Genomic DNA, 16830 nt, shown 5'->3' with positions numbered 1-16830 from the left:
GATGATTATGGATCTCTTGCTAACAAATGAGCAAGTTTGTTTTCATCCCTCTTGTTTTTGCCAGAACTGAGGTGGTAACAGAATGTAATAAGAATTGCATGGCTACTACTGAAAGTAGCAGTTCTGCAGCTCTATTTCCCCATATCCCCATTTCCATTGAGTCCTCCTTGTCATAGCATGGAAAGAAAGCAGTGTCACCTTGTGTGCCTTGTATTGAGGGCTTCCATTTTTAAAGGGGCAGATGTTTCTTTTATCATTTTGGGTTTTTGGCTGATTAGTAAAAAGTCACATTTAAACTGAAGATAGGGACTTCATTTTGGTAGCTGCAGCTTTTGTTAACTCCTGCTGACTTAATTTTGCATTGTTAATTTTACTGTTTTAAATGTTTTAAATATGTACTTTTTTAAATTATCATCTCTGTTGTAAGCCACTCAGTGTGTATTTAAAGAAGATTAATAATAATAATAGTAATAATATTAGATAACTCCCTAAGTTAACTAGGCTGGATAACAATAACCTTCTAATAGAATAAATCAGTCCAGATGCAGTCTAATCTGGACTAATGGCTCTGAAAACAGGAAAAGTTAATTATGCAAATTAATTAATTCATTATGAATAAGTACTTCTTTAGCCATCTACCTGCAGCTTCTCAATAAAAAAGTTCAATTAAAGTCTACTGCTGAGATAAAGGAATATATATTAGACAAATTAGAAAAGGCTCAGAAGAGAGCAATAAAGATGACAAAGGGCTTGGCGGGGAAAGAAAATGTATGAGATAAGGCTAAATGAATTGGACATTTAATCTGGAGAAGCAAAGTTCAGATGGGAAGGTTAGGGTGCTCTTTTAATGTATATTTGTATGTGTGTGTAACACAAAGTGCTGTTGTCAAATCAAGATGAACCATCTGCTTGTCCATAACCAATGGCTACAACTAATGGAAAGAGGATAAGTTTGAACAGCTGGATAGAATATTAGGAAGAACATTCTCAAAAAAGTGTGCTTGAGCAGAGAACTAGTGGGATTCTAGCATAAGCCTTTAAGATTGTTTACCTAATTCTTTTACTTAAGCCACTTACAGCTCCTTTCTAAATCTGCCACGCAATAGGAGGTGCCATAAATCACATCTAAATAACCAAATTAATTCTGATGTCACAGTATTTTATTTGTATCTTAATACTGACAATCAATAGTGAACAAGTCCCAAAGCTCATGTAGTTGACTGAACCAATATCCCTCAACCCCTCAAACTCTGGTGACCCCCATTTTTTGGGCATGGCTTGTTTTCCACCTTTTCTGTACATGTGTGCACTTTAGTGTGAGCCCAAGATTGATAGAAGGGCCTGAATTAAACTGATATCAAAAAGCAGTGAATCATGTTAAGGCTGAAAGGAATAAAAGGCAGCTACTGCCTTGATAATCATGCAGATATCCGCTCTAAGAGGAATTCAGTTGATGGCTATTTCCCTCAATGACATTGGAGACTCTTCCCAGATAACTTGATCCAAACTAATGACCCAGACCTCCAAAACCTTAGCAATGACCCAATTTCATATCTCAATGATTGGATAGGAAGATTCCTTTCCTATTCCCAATCATGACAAGTACCTGGCCATCCCTATCTTACAACTCTCCCCACAGAAAAAACTTTAGACCCTATCTGTGCAAAAGGAGAAAACGACCCTCAACTGTATAGATAAAGGACTTCTTTTCAGACTGACTCATGTTCAAAGATGACGTTTATATTATTCCCATATTCCAGTGCCAACACCCTGGCTTCTCCTTAGTTTAAGCAAAAGGGTATAAAGAGTTACCCCTCTGCCCCACTTTTTGTAGCCGGGTCGGGACTCTTTCTGTTATCCCAGCCTCATGGTTGGCTTCTTCTTTGCTTCATGGATCTGTCTCTGCATTTTCCTCCCACCCCGGTCAGTTTCAGCACCTGACTCTACTTCTTTGCTTCAGAGGACAATGGGGCCTTTCTCTACAAGAGCAGGCTTGTTTGTCTCCGCATCCCCCCCTTTTTAGTTTTATTTCCCTGTAGATAGGGAGTTTTGCAAGAGAAAGGTTTTGTGATTCATTTACTTAATCTGTTTCCTTTCCATAATTTTATTTTTTTGCTCCACCATATTGTATAAATTAATTTAGCTTTTCTTCTGTCCATAAAATAAAACCCCATTCTGTTTAAGAATATTTTCCTACATGCTTTTCCGGGGGTTGATCTGAATCTGCACATAGACTAGATTCCAAGTACTGAAGTATCCAAAAATACATGTGTTTGTTCCATGAGAGCAAGGAGATGCCTTTTTACTTTGCGGCCCTTATATATGTAGACCTGTTTGAGTAACATAATGGCAGGCCCAAGCCCTTTGTGGATATCCACATTTTCCAAATAAAGCAACTGAGAATGACAGGACTTGATTTCTTCTCTTTTCCAGAGCTAGTATTCCACAACCTGCTCATCACAATTAGTGTAGCATCATGGTGTCTCAATGACAATTGGACGGGAGAGGTGGAGCTACCAGGGGGCCGGGGGTGCGTGTTACACCAGGCGCACACCTGGGGGGGAATAGCCCCGTGGGCCCCCTCCCACCCACACCCCCCCTTACCATTGTGAAATAGTGAAGGCCGGAGAAGCGGCCTGTTCCCTTCAGGCTGAAAATAACCTGGTGGGAACTACACTTCCCAGGAGACCTTGCGAACCCCAGGGTCTCATGGGAAGTGTGGTTCCCACCAGGCCATTTTCAGCCTGAAGGGAAAAGGCTGTTTCTCCAGCCTTCACTAAGGTAAGGGGGGCGGGGGCAGAAAACATAGAGTGCACACCGGGCGCACTCTTGCCCAGCTACGCCTTTGTTGAAAGGAATCTGTTTCCTAAGGAAGTAGCAGTGGGTTATTTGTTAAATAGGATGCAGGAACCAGCCACACTAAACGCCAATCAAATTGCCACACAAGAGTGATCAAAACATATTTCCTGGGGAAAGGGATTTTTTATAAATTGGATCTGACTGCAGAGTATCACCCACATCCTCCAGTGAGAGGCTCATGGATTCAAAATGTATCCTAGTCATACCTACTCCTCTCTCAAACAATTGCACCATAGCTCCTTAGGACACAGTCTGCACCAGAATCTGTGGATGTGGCAGGCAGTTATTAAGGGACACCTCTTGTGCTGGCAGACTTACTGTCCATTAGCCAAGGAAGCAAAAAAAAGTGGGGTTTTTTTGCCAAAGGAGAAGTGGGAAATATTTCAATATACAAGACAAAGAGCTTTTTCAAGAAAAAAACAACAGAGATGTGCCTGGCCACACAATGCCACAGGGAGAAGAAATGCCTGCTGTGAACCTGACACAGAGCTGGAAGAAATGGACACATGGATCTGCCACTTGAATGCTGAATTTAACAAGCAACTGTGCTAACTCCCCCATAGTCCCCTGTAAAAATATCCTAGCATATGGGACTTTTGTGACAGCAATATTAAGTGCCAGCTTGTCAGCTTCATGACATGGGATACCCTGAATCGTATACAGAATTCAAAGTTACATCATGCCACAAATTGCTTTAACTGAATCATGAGGTTTTCCATATCTTTTCTTCCATTATTTCTTTCTACTTGTTCCATCAAAGGCTTCTGGTACTGATACAATATGTATGTTCTTGGCACAAGATTCCCAGAATAGACTGTAAATTCTGCTCATACAAAGACATTACAAATCAGAGTTTTATCCGAGCTAGCCAAAATTGTGTGTGGCAACACTAGGGGAAGGTAAGATGCCCTAGGTGACTTCAGTAGATTCTCATATATTTTTATACTTCTTGATTTCCATTAAATCTATGGATTTATTCCAGATCCCCCCTCAACCCCCCCCCTCCCAAAAAGACAGGAGACACAGTGGATCTGATATTATGCACCAACCTAGGTGCACTGGAGTATATGATAATCCAATAATGTGCTTTTAATATCGTTTTTCATCAGAATATCTTGCATGTTCATTTGTGCACATCACTGTATTTAGAAGAGTTAGTTTTTATATCCCACTTTCCTCTGAGAAAGCAATTTGTTCTCCGATTTGTCGAAGAATCTGAAATATTGAAAATACACACACACACACATATTGGGGGTTAAAACCCTCCACAATGACAGAAGCAGTGACTATAGCTTTAAAAGACAAATGCTCTCAGTGGCCATTTCTAGTCAATCGCAACAGTATTGCCAACATTTTAACCCTAGACTCTAACTAAGGTTAGTCTGTACAACCAAAATAAGCAGAATTCTTGGCCTATCATTGGAAGAAGTGAACTCACATCCACAAAAATCCAGTTCAGATTACTTCTTTGGAGCAAAGACTTGGGGCGGTCAAGCAAGCAAACAAACAAAAAGGCCAACTTCTGCCCACTTAAATACAGAATTTTGTTATGGAAGTGCCATATTTCCCACTCAGAAAAGGCAAAAGGGTCTGCTGCCTCCCACTGTAAATTATGGATTTCATCCTCCAGTAACTTTCCCCCCAAAATAATAAGAGATGTGTTATTAAGTGATCCACTCCAAGTGTTAAGCCATTTTACGATCTATTAACTTCCATGGGAGATGATGTAATAATATGATTTCCTAAATTTCCTACATTAAAAAAACGCTCTTCTCCCCAAACAACTCAAATATGCTTCAGAGGGTTAGAAAGTTGACAGCAGCTATGTGTCAGTTAGAAGGAAGGGGTGGGAGAATGAGATAAAATTTTCTATTTAAGTCCCTGAGAACACAGATAACCTTGGAAGAGGTATTGTGTTATGTGTGTTGGGGTGTGTGTGTGTTAAGATGAGCTACTTAAATTGTTGTGTTCTTATCTGCCGCAAACTGAGATGGACTGCGATGCTAAGTAACCATGGAGAAGGCTGAGCTGTGGTCTCTGTGCTGCCAGTGAATCTTCAGTCAGCAGAGCTGAGGGCAAACTCGGCTGATGCCTGCACTCCACTGTCCCCTGCTGCCTCTGAGGAAACACTGAATGTCTCCTGCTGTGCACATCCTTGCCTCTGGCCATGGTTTTGCTAGGTGCCTTGAACACTTCTGCCTTTGATTCCTGTGCTTATGTTCATGCTGCCTCTTTCAGCCTCCACTGCAGTGCGGCCAGAGGCAAGGACTTGCACAGGGAGGGAGGGTAAAACCTGCTCCACCTCCAGCCTCCCCAGTCTCAAGTTGCACAATATGTGGCAAAGAGCTGCAGTCTGGCCACCCTGGTATAAGGCATGGCAGAACAGCTCCACTCTGATAGTATAAATATGGGATAACAGTGGTGAATGCTTGTTGCATTTGGTTACCTGCATGTGATTATTTATACCATTGGGCAACACTTGATCCTCACCTGAACTATGGAGAATCATCACTAACATCACCACCAACATCAACCATCCAGATAAGTTATCTTTGATTGTCCTAATTAACAGTGGGAAATACTTAGTTCTCGTAAAACTTTTAAAATCTGGATGTTTAGTGCCTCGGTCAGGCTTGCTGTAATTTTAACAAAAACGGTATGTGGTGTGTTTGACAAAGATTTAAACCGCCGAGGAAGGCCTCATGGCTGAAACACACTTGGTTTACATTTATTTTGTATAATTTTTAAATTTACGTGGTCATAGGAATGATACTGTAACGCCACACCAGTGCCTCGCTGCCACCACCACCATAGTGGAGGTGGGCCGGGGCTGGGGGAGGAGCTGACATTAGAAGACTCCCTCCCAGCCATTTGGCTGGCATAAATGCGATATGACTTTTCAGCCTCCCCACATTGCTGGGAAGCCAGCTGCAGCACTGCAGCCAGGTCACGGATGGAGCTGCCTGTCCTCCTCAACTGCCCTCTGGAAAAGAATAGTTAATAGTTCTCCAAAAGGTCATTAGTAATGGGGTTTGGGCTGGGGTGTTCCCAGAGGCAGAGCTGATGTTAGTTGGCTCTCTCCTGGGGTTTAGCGCCGGGAGTGCTGTGCCCTGGCCATGTAAATCCTGTAAGCCCTATGGGGCTTTCCAGCACAGTAGGGGTGGGGTGGTTGGGTTTTTTTCTGAGCTTTTTCTTGCTCTCTGCAGTGCTGGAAAGCGCTCTTGGAGATGGGGGGGCACTGCCACATTGCCACCACATCCTGCTGCATCCAGCTTTGGATGGGACTGCCTGTAGAACATTTGTAAGAATGAAAACTGTAGAGCTAGCTAGCCCTTGCCATGACTTTTGCAGGAAGCGTGGAAATAGTGTCGTGCAAAACTGCATTTAGAGATTTCAGAGGAAATATAACTAGTGTTCGTATCTGATTAGAGAAGTTTTGACTCTCAAAAAATCCTGCCCCTTAAATCTTGTTGGTTTGCTAGACTTGAATCTAAGCATAAGCATTTTATTGTCATTGTGCACGCACAACGAAATCTACAGCATTTTTTTCTGGTCACAGCTCCTGTTGAGCACTGGAAGTGCCAGTTGCAGAACAGCTTAGAAGCAAAATATCCTCCATTTCCTCCATTTACTGCAGTTAACCCAGAGAGAGACAGAGAGACAGAGACAGAGACAGAGACAGAGAGAGACACACACAGAGACAGAGAGAGACACACACAGAGAGACACACACACACACACACACAGAGAGATACACAGAGAGAGAGAGAGACACAGAGAGAGTGAGAGACAGAGAGAGAGACACAGAGAGAGTGAGAGACAGAGAGAGAGACACACAGAGAGAGAGACACACAGAGAGAGACAGGGGGGGGGCATCCATTGTAGTATGTGTTTTAAAGCAGGACCATTTTGGACTGGATGAAATAACCTAAATATTTGAACTGTATGTATTCAGTTATATAGAGAACAGGTGTGGCGTAGTGTGACCACAAGTGAGTTGGAATAGGGCAGGATGGGTGCTCAGCCCCGGACGTTTCAGTCACTTTCTCTCAGCCTAGCATGCCTCACACAGTTTTGTGTGCCACCTTGAGGAAGAGTGGGATACAAATGTAATTGATAACAGTCTTGACAGTTTATGGTGCAAACTTTGAGCCAAACATATTTTTAAACCCCTGCTAGAAAGTTACCTAACCCCTCATCAGGTACTATTTCCAAAGAATTTTGTGTTGAGTGGTCCTGTAGGGCAAGCATAATTGTACTGTAGCAGGAAACATACTTTTTTGCTTGAGTCCTTAATCTCTGGTGAAAATAAAATGGGGAAATGGTTCTCCTTGGGTCTGATCCACACTGAAAGTGGAGGAAGAGATGGAGGAGAAAATGGTGGGGGTGAGGGTGGGGAGGTTGAGAGACTATTGGGAGGGAGGGGAGGGAGAGGGAGGGAGGGGTGGCTTGTAAGGGAGGGGAGGGGCACTGAAAAAGCTGAACTTGATGGCACCTTGAATAGAGAAGCTATGTTGGCTACCGGCTGATCTTTTCCATAATCTGGAAGGCCTGTTGAGTCAGGCAGCAGCAGAGCTCTGTCGGTGGAATTTCTTAAAGGTGAGCCAGTGAGTAAAGCATGTTACAGTTTTTGTGGGAAGTATCTAGTAAACTGCCATCATAGAGGCTCAGGCGAGTGCCTTAGAGGGCAGCATTCACCATGGAGGCTTAGTTACCTTGGAAACATGTTTAACTGCAGCTCAGTTCTGAGAAGGACCATCTGAAGCTGCTGCTTTGCTCTGAAGGCTGATGCCTTTAAGCACATTATGGGCAGAAGCCTCTTTCTCGAGCTGAGTCACTGTGGCATTAAAGGACAGTCCACAATGCTAAGGGCATAATTTGGAGCCTGAGTGAATGAAGCTGTACCTATTGATGGAGGACATGATTCACTCAGAGATCTATTAGTAGCACAGGGTCAGTGAGAGTGCATTGCTGCAGAAACTCTCAAAAGATGGGCATGTGAGGGCTGAAAATTCTCCTGAGGTTGGAATGTAGAGAGCAGGTAAGTGTCAGTTAAAGTGGAGAAGGGGAAGGAAAGAAACAGGCCTTTTCGAGCACCTGGGAGAATTGTCAAGGTGGAATTTTGGGGAGCTGGTTGAATTTTCAAGTAGCTTCTTCCTTTGGCAAACCCCCACCAGCCCCCAGATTGCCGCTGCGTCTAATGGAAAGTGAATTGGTTTCTTTGTGAATCATAAAAGCAAAAAATGAGCACCAGGTAAGGATGTCTGCTCTGGAGACTCCCCAAATATGCATAAACTTATGACTTTTGTAAATTAACCAAACAGACTGTTAGAGACTTGAAAGAGCTCTTGAAGGAATGGGATGGAGAGAGCAACTGAATGTCAGATGAAGGAAGAAGAGCAGTTCAATTTGCTGAAGCCTCTGACAACCCAGAAGGGGAAATTTTGAGAGGCACTGCGGGATTTCCAAATGGTTCTTCTGACTCCCATGATTTGTTGCAGACTCCCAGCTTGTATATTTATACTTGCAAATATTAGTCCATCGTTATTATAGTTGTAGCCACATGTAGCCACAGGTAGAAATAGCCTCACTACCATGTTTGCTTAAATGTTCTCTTAGACCATAGGTGTCAAACTCAGGCCCTCCAGATCAATTGGCCCTGCTGGCATGGGCTGATGGGAATTGTAGTCCATGAACACCTGGAGGGCCTGAGTTTGACATCTATGTCATGGACTAAACGTTTCATCCGTCTTTTAGTTGTATAGCTATCTGATGCATGATGATGCCAGGAAATAATTTCAGAGTCTTCATTGGAATCTTTGTACCTTACAAGTCTTTCTACTGTTCTCTCCCCTCCCTCCACCACTTTTTAATACCTTTGGTATATAAGACGTACATCAGAAGACATCAGCCATTGCTCCCGGGGCAGATTATGTTTGTTGTATTTCTCCATCCTCCTCTTATTGACCAATAGGGCCTGAAATCTGTCCTGAATGTGTGAATGTAGTTGTAGAAAGGGGCACACTTCGTTTCTTTGGTCCTGCATGTGCTTATCAGTATATTTCCACAATCAGTGTTGGCCTGACTCACCCAGTCCTGTGTAGCTAGTTTGAGCTTTCAGCATGTGCTGTGTTTTAACATTACCCCATGACAGAAAAACAGTGCTCAGGTCTCTAGATGGATGTTCTTTGGCAGCTGAATAATCTGGATCCTGTCAGATTGCAGACAGGAGGGCATGTTGCTTTCTGTTACCCTACAGTGTTTCCAAAAGTAGGAACGCTCTTGATTCTAGCTGTACCTGTAAAATGAAGTGCACAGGCTGACGTTAAGCAGTTCCAGCTAGAAAGTAATCAGAAACCTTTGATATAAACTTGTCTTTCTGGCTTCTCAAGTGAAATTTTCTGTTTACAAGTTTGCTCACAGAATCGCTATATCTACACATTGCTTCAGAGCAGAAAACTCAGTCCTGTCAAAGCCTACATGATCAAGAGTGAATTCTTTTGCTTGCTGAACAAGTCCCAAGTAAAACTGAAGAGTGCCTGTTTTGAAATTATTTGTATTAGGGATTGTAATAATGTAGTCAAATATGTACATTTCTTGCAGTAATCAGTATGCTATCATACCTGGATAGCCCTAGGCTGGCCTGATGTTGTCAGATATCAAAAGCCAAGCAGCGTCCACCTTGGTTGGAATTTGGAGGGGAGACCTCCAAGGACCACCGACGTCATGACACAGAGGCAGGCAACGGCAAACCACTTCTGAGCACCTCTTGCCTTAAAAACTTTTGGGGTTGCCGTAAGTCAGCTGTGACTTGACCACACACACACATTCGTTATTCGATAATTTCTGTTAACCCATTTGTGAACTAAACTTCTTAATATATTGATCAATTCACTTGTTTATTTTTAATGTTAATGTGAAAATGAATCCAAAGGCTAACATACTTTTGTCTACTAAGCAGTGTTCCTGGAAGACTGTGAATGTGACATATCTTGTCCCAAACAGCTTGCTAGAGTGTGTCATATCTGCTTTTGTGTGATATATGCCATTGTGAAGCTAGTCAAGCTACAGCAGACCCATGCTGTAAGTGTGTTGGCCCTGTGTGTCATCAGCACAAGTAACAGCTGAGGTTGGCTTTTGCTCTCTTTGTGCTGAGAGATATGAAACTGAAAACAAGCGGCTGATTTCCCAGGCCCTGGGTGCTGTTTAAGGTGCTGACAAAAAGGCACCCCCCTGTGACAACTGGCTTAAGTGGCAGGTGACTCAACTTGAAATTGAGCTTGTAGGGTAGATCTAGGACAAATCTTCCATTTCTGTGGCTGCTTATCTATGAGGGACAGGGATTTAATTAATCAGAAAATGCTTCCTCTTTAGACTTTGGGCAGATATCTGCTTATCAAACTGCAGCTGTATCAGTAGAGCCTATTATAAGGAACTCTGGTGTCTTTCATTCTTTTCTCGTAGCTCTGATTAATCTATTGAAGTTCCTGATGTCCAACGAGACAGTTTTGCTGGCAAAACACAACATCTTCACACTGGCTCTCATGGTGAGTGTCTGTAAACATTCTTTCAGTAGGCAGAGATGTGATTCCCCTGACAGTCCAAATGAAAATGAAAAATGGAATGAAAAATAAAGAAAATGAAGAAGGAATTGAATATAAAGAAAAAAGCAATGTAGTGGGGGCAGGCATTGGTCAGAATAAATGACAGGAGTGTGCTTAATAGTCCTGTTCTCCACAATGGATCAGCTTGTTTCAGATGTAATTGAATTGCTAGTTATAGCTAGTTAAAAGTTTTTTTGACTTATGGTGAGACAGAATGTAAGGATCATTTCTAACGTGGAATGGCAAAGCATTTGAGCAAAGCTGTTCTGTAGAAATATAGCTAAGGAGAGAAATGCATCCTCCCTAAGTAGTGATGAAATATTCCTTTATTTAGAGCAAAGGCCACAAGGTTAGTTTTTAGTCCTGTGACAGGCAGGAGACTGCCCCTAAGGGAAAATCAGCTATTCAGATGACCCACAGGAGTGCTGCTCCAGCACCCAATCAACTTCAAGAAGAGGGATGAGATGTTCAAAGGAACTCAGGTAAAGAGGGAGTTGAGTTCTACCTCAGGGAGAGAACAGTGTCTAGCTCAGAAAAAAGACTAGACAGAGTGAAGAATGTCTGGTAGTGTTGCTGAGTAGTTTAGCCCCATCTCTGAGAGAGAAGAGAGTGCTCGATCTCCTTGCGCACCATAAAACTTGCCTCACAGCAACAAACCCAAAGCCTATATACTTGCTACTCAGAACACCTGGAAATTGCGGGGAAGGTTTATAGTTAAAACAAAGATCCCCAAAATCTTAGGCAGCTGTGTGCATCTCCTCAGTAGGGAAAAAAAAGACTTGTCACAGATCGCATCCGAAACTGGCCAAGGAAAGAAAGGAAAATCTCTCAGAAGGATAACAGGTGACCATGTACACTGTAATTATGGCAGACAAGTGTGTGGCTTAATAGATGTAATCTCTGCTTTCAGAGTTTGGGGTGATTGACAACAACCGGTGTCTTGAATACTGTGAAACATCATTTATATCAAAGGGGAAAAGGGCTCTTGAACCATTTCAGTCTGCTTTCAAATCAGTGTTTAGAACAGGCCTCTTTAACAATGTCCGTCTTCAAGAGCATAAAGAAAATTTATCCCTGTTGATTCCTTGAGATTTGTTGGCAGTTTTTGACACTATTGAGCGGGGTAATTTATGAGACTTTATAGGGCCGAGTGATGGACAACTTTCTTTTATTCCCCCCATCAACTACATCATGAAGAGCTTCTGTTGAGATATGAGATTCATTTATGTCTGTGTTATCCCCTGTGCCATTCAATCTGTATATCTGTTCATTGAGTGAGATCATCCATAGTGTTGAGCCTGGTTATCATAAGTATGTAAATAACTCCTAGTTCTTCCTTTCTTTATCTAAGCCTCCAGAAGCTGATGTGGTTGTCTTGAACCAGGTTCAGTTAGTGCAATTCACTTGTCTTTTTCTGAGGCTACCTGTTGTGGACGTACTACACTTTTTTGAAACATCACTATTTGCCTGCCTGGGTGCTTTTGGGTTCAGTTTAAGGGTCTGGTTCTTGCAATTAAAACTGATCACATCCTGGGATCCCATACCTGAAGAACCACATGTATTCATGTGCCAGTTAGGCACACTGTACCCTCATGAGGATTGGCCCGCTCTTCCTCTGCTCATTCTGATATATTTTCAGCCATAGAACCGATTTTTTGCCATGGTTTACCAGGTAACATTCAAAGGGAATTCTTGTTCCCATTTCTAGTAGGACTTGCAAATTGGTCTTGCTTTAAGAGGCCATTTGTCTGCCTGATGGATGAGTTGTGTTGTGTAAAGGGGCATTTTTATTGTCGTTTTTGCAGGCTTGTTTGTGTTTTTATAGTAGCTGCTTTGTGGGGGTGGGTTGCCTGTTGACACTCTGTTCCTTACCTTGTATCTGCAGGGACTCAATTCTTTGTATGTCTTCTGTAATCGTATCTTTTCTGTAGTAATTCCTGTAGTCTTTTCTTTTTGAAGGTGGTAAACCTGTTTAATATGTTCATCACTTACGGAGATACCTTCCTTCCAACTCCTAGCAGCTATGATGAGCTATATTATGAGATCATCAGGATGCACCAGAGTTTTGATAACCTATATTCCATGGGTGAGTATTGTTAGGTGTCTTGACTTGCTGTTGACAAAACACATACATGAATAAACCGTGTGGGTGAGAGAGAATGACTGTGTGTGATTGCTTATCAGCATGTGTGCTCAGGATGTGGTTGTCAATTAAGATGCGAATGCAAAATAGCCCTGTTTAAAAGGATAAATGTTCTCTGTTCCAGGCAAAAGACATTTTAAAAATGACTTTAACTCAAGAGGAGGCTTATAGAAATAATACTACTTGGGTGCAGAGTGATCACCTGGTTCAGTGCTGTGTACAAGAAAGTGTGCTTGTTGCTATTGCCAGATATGTAATATTGAAATAGTCGCAAGAACACACTGTGCCCTCATTTAGAGTGAGCCAGGCTGCCGAACGTAGAATGATCCCAGCTGGGAAAATTCACGTTAGTCTCTGGTCAGAGAGCAAATGCAACCTCCAAAGCCAATCAGCAGTAACAACTTGTGCTGTAAACAAGAGGGGGAAAAAACATTTGATGGATGCATAATAACAAACCGGCTGCACAGAACAAGTAGCATGAGGCCTTGCTAATATCCACAGAACCAGGTCAGTGCTTCAGACGCAACCAGGAAACAGAGTCCCCACAATACTTTTTGAATAGTGGAAAAGGCAGAAAAATGTGTGGGTGTAAGAGAGATGTGTAGTGGAATAGCATAGAGTGAAAACTTGGCAGGCGGACAAGGAACAAATGAGGGAAGGAATTGCTGGAGGAACTGAGATATAAGCAATATAAAGATGTCGAATGTTTTAGCAGGGGCTGCTGTGGTAACTTCAGCAAAAATGGTTGAATTTTGGAAGCTGTAAATGGCCTGGGAGGTTGTTGTAAAAAATGTTAGGTTGTATTGTGTTATACTCATGAAAAGTCTTCTCAGAAGAACTTGATGTTTATGAACTGCTGCATCCAAACTTTCCATCTCAGACCAAATTAGAAATGAGGTTGGGGAGTCCTGGAGTAGTCCTTGTTCAATTGTTTTTGTTTAAGTGCAAGTAGGAATCATGAGGATTCCTTGTTCCAGATTGGGATTGTGGCAGCAGGGGAAAGTTTATTGACCCTTTCCACCTTTAGTATGTTCCTGACTTCATTCTGCCCCTTCCCCCCATTATTTCTTTAGTGGAGGGACAAAGTTCTAGAACAGACAGCAGATGGCTTTCATTCAGAGAAAGAGGGAATTGGTTAGAAAATTGTATTTAGGTCAGGAAAGGTTAAATCCCCTTTTCCACCATAGATTCCATGCTGAATTTTGCCTTCTTCCCCATCCTCACTGGTATTTGTTGTTAACAGCCCGAAGGGTATCCATGCGCACATCATTCAGTGTCTCCTTCTACTTGACCAAAAAGTTTATTTGCACTAGCAGTGAAACTCAAGCATAAGAAGAAGAGTTTGGATTTATATTCCCCCTTTCTCTCCTGTAGGAAACTGAAAGGGGCTTACAATCTCCTTGCCCTTCCCCCCTCACAACAAACACCCTGTGAGGTGGGTGGGGCTAAGAGAGCTCTGAAAAGCTGTGACTAGCCCAAGGTCACCCAGCTGGCATGTGTGGGAGTGCACAGGCTAATCTGAATTCCCCAGATAAGCCTCCACAGCTCAGGCGGCAGAGCTGGGAATCAAACCCGGTTCCTCCAGATTAGAATGCACTTCTCTTAACCACTACGCCACTGCTGCTCTATGCCACTGCTGCTCAAGATGCTTGAGTTCCTCTTTGCAGTGGAACCATTCTTTCAACTCTCCACTAAATAATTTGTAAACAGTTAGTGAAACTGTGTATGTACATGTGTTAAAAATGAGACAGAGCAAATAAAAGTGTTTAAAGTGAGACAAAATAGAGTGAATATTTTGGGTGCTGTGTGGTTTCCGGGCTGTATGGCCGTGTTCTAGCAGCATTCTCTCCTGACGTTTCGCCTGCATCTGTGGCTGGCATCTTCAGAGGAAAGCCTTCGACAGTAGAGTGAATAATTTGTTCCGTGTGTTGATTCCACTGTAGGCTGAAGAACCAAGCTAATAGATGTATAAGTAGTGTTTGAGGCATAAACAACCTAACAACAGTGAAATGATATTCCAGGAAGCCTCCTTGAGTTGTAGAATACCTCGAGTCACACCTATTTCCAGGCTTTCAATTAAGAAAACTGCATGCAAGTTTTCTTGAGGACATGCATTTTTTTCGTATGGTCCCATGTTTCCAGGCTGCTCTTTAGGGAGGTGATAATGATGAACATTATCAGTTGTGTAAGTTTGAGAATATGATATAAAAATAGTGCATCATCTTTTCATAAATAGCGGTGATACCATTTTGGGAAAGTGGTGACACCTGACATAAACATCAGATTATTTCTGATTAAAAAATTTGCTCAGCTTTAGATTCTCTTTGGAAACACTTGTTTTCTTGTCTGATGAAGACATCTAAGACTATAGCCTTCTTTCTGTTCTGTTGTAGTCTTGAGGCTATCAACCAATACCGGTCAATGGAAGGAGCCAGCCAGCAAGGTGACCCATGCCTTGGTCAACATACGGTAAGAAAAGGATTACGTTAACCGTAGCACAAAAGTTGAGGGGCTTGTTACCTATTTGTTCCTTCTACCTGCCATTCTAAGGACATTTATTCTCTTTTATAGTTTGCAGTACTGTTGGCATCCTGAAATGGCATCCTAAGCTAGGGTTTCTAATTTGAATGAGAGCATCACCACTTCATGCAATCTTTTCAGCAAGCCATGGCATGAAGCTCCAGAACTCTTACTTGTGTCAGATTAAGTTGAAGACTTACAGCTCATTCCAGAGGTGGGAGAACTGGGCGGCAGTCAGGGAAAGCGCAGAAGTAATGCATCGGCGCTGGCTCCAGAGCGGGTGCTGGCCACGGTGCTCCTCCAGACCAGTTTTAGGATGAGCGGGGCAGGTGGTGCACTGACAGGCCACCAGTGTGAAGCAGCCAGGCAGAGTAAGGGGCCAGGCGGGGTCAGGAGAGGGAAGGGCCGGGGACAAGATGGGGTATGATGGGGCCTGGGAGGCAGAGAGGTGGGGGGGGGGGGAGAGGAACAAGGCAGTATTTGATGAGACCTGGGATGGGTTGACAAGAGACTAGCATTGGCTGTGACACCCAATGGGATGGCCACACAGACAGCCACATCTACCATGTGGGCCCTAGGGAGCAGGAGCCACAGGAGGGTTGGAGGATAAGAAAGCTCCTGCCATTGGATGTTGTCCTGACCCTTCCTCTGCCCTCTGCCCTCTCCCATTGGTCAAATGGGTCCACCTCTTCCAAAGGGCCTTCCCTCACTGTAGGTGGGTCTACGTCCTGCTGGGAGACAGCATTTCTCACCTCCATTGCGCCTTGTGGGCTGTGCCACTGTTCTTGGTGATGTTGTCCACACCATGGAATTGGGGTGTTTTCAGGCTGAAAGCCTCACAGGAATTGACCTACTGTCCAGCAATGCCCTTGCTCCTCCCCTTTCTCTGCCATTGCTTGTGCCTCTGCAGCACCAGTGGCCCACCTCTGCCAGCACCACTCTACCTCCTTCGGCCACTGCTGTCCTCTGCCATTGCTTTTGCCCTTTCACCAGTTCATTTGCTTCCTTCTCCTCATCACTTCCAGGACTGTATTGCCCCCCTTCCAGTGGTGGGATTCAGCAGGTTCGCACCACTTCGGCAGAACTGGTTGTTAAAATGGTTCTTGTATACAACCAGTTGTTAAATTATTTGAATCCCACCACCAGAACTGGTTGCTAAACAATTTGAATCCCACTACTGCCCCCTTCCCCTTTGGGTTGGGCTGTTAGCTTCATGGTCATGAGTAATATGTATTTCAGCATGTCCATATTCTATATTGGGAGTTCTTTTCTGTTCCTAGGAGTTCTTTCAGAACTATGCACCAATATCTCTGCGTATCACCCTCACAATATCTCTGTAGACTAATACGTGGGGGGGGGGGGGGGTTGGCAGGAAAGCTGAGAGTCTAATAGACTTTCCTGCACACTGAAACTCTTAAACTTTTTGGGACTTAATGAAGTGCCTGCGTCAATAGCAGTTGGGTTCTTGGCAAGCAAATCAATTCCTGTCTGATGGCCTTGAAAACTGTCCCAAAGACTGTGTTTTAAAGGAAGTTGTTCCTGTGGTTTAGTGTAGGTTGCCTGGATGGATCCAGTGAATTTTGCCTTGAGATGTAGAATCAGCATATTTGGACCTGACCTACGAGATGCCACAGGAACCAGTGCTGTTTAATATTGGTCACATCGCTGAATTAGATTTTCTGGAGCTGTCAGGTTCGTTATTATT

The 16830-nt window shown here is 43.2% G+C and overlaps 1 protein-coding gene across 1 annotated transcript in view; it reads left to right on the top strand.

The window, feature by feature from the left end:
- ARMH3 (armadillo like helical domain containing 3) overlaps window positions 1-16830 on the top strand; it is a 153463-nt gene that overhangs the window by 56638 nt on the left and 79995 nt on the right. The window contains exons 21-23 of the mRNA XM_048506896.1: window positions 10323-10405; window positions 12422-12548; window positions 14999-15074. Of these exons, the coding sequence (XP_048362853.1) occupies window positions 10323-10405; window positions 12422-12548; window positions 14999-15074 (286 nt within the window). The remainder of the gene's footprint in view (window positions 1-10322; window positions 10406-12421; window positions 12549-14998; window positions 15075-16830) is intronic.

Source organism: Sphaerodactylus townsendi, linkage group LG08 (assembly GCF_021028975.2).
Source record: "Sphaerodactylus townsendi isolate TG3544 linkage group LG08, MPM_Stown_v2.3, whole genome shotgun sequence".
NCBI lineage: Eukaryota > Metazoa > Chordata > Lepidosauria > Squamata > Sphaerodactylidae > Sphaerodactylus > Sphaerodactylus townsendi.
The sequence above is the reverse complement of the archived record's forward strand: the minus strand, read 5'-3'. Positions and strand labels throughout refer to the sequence as shown.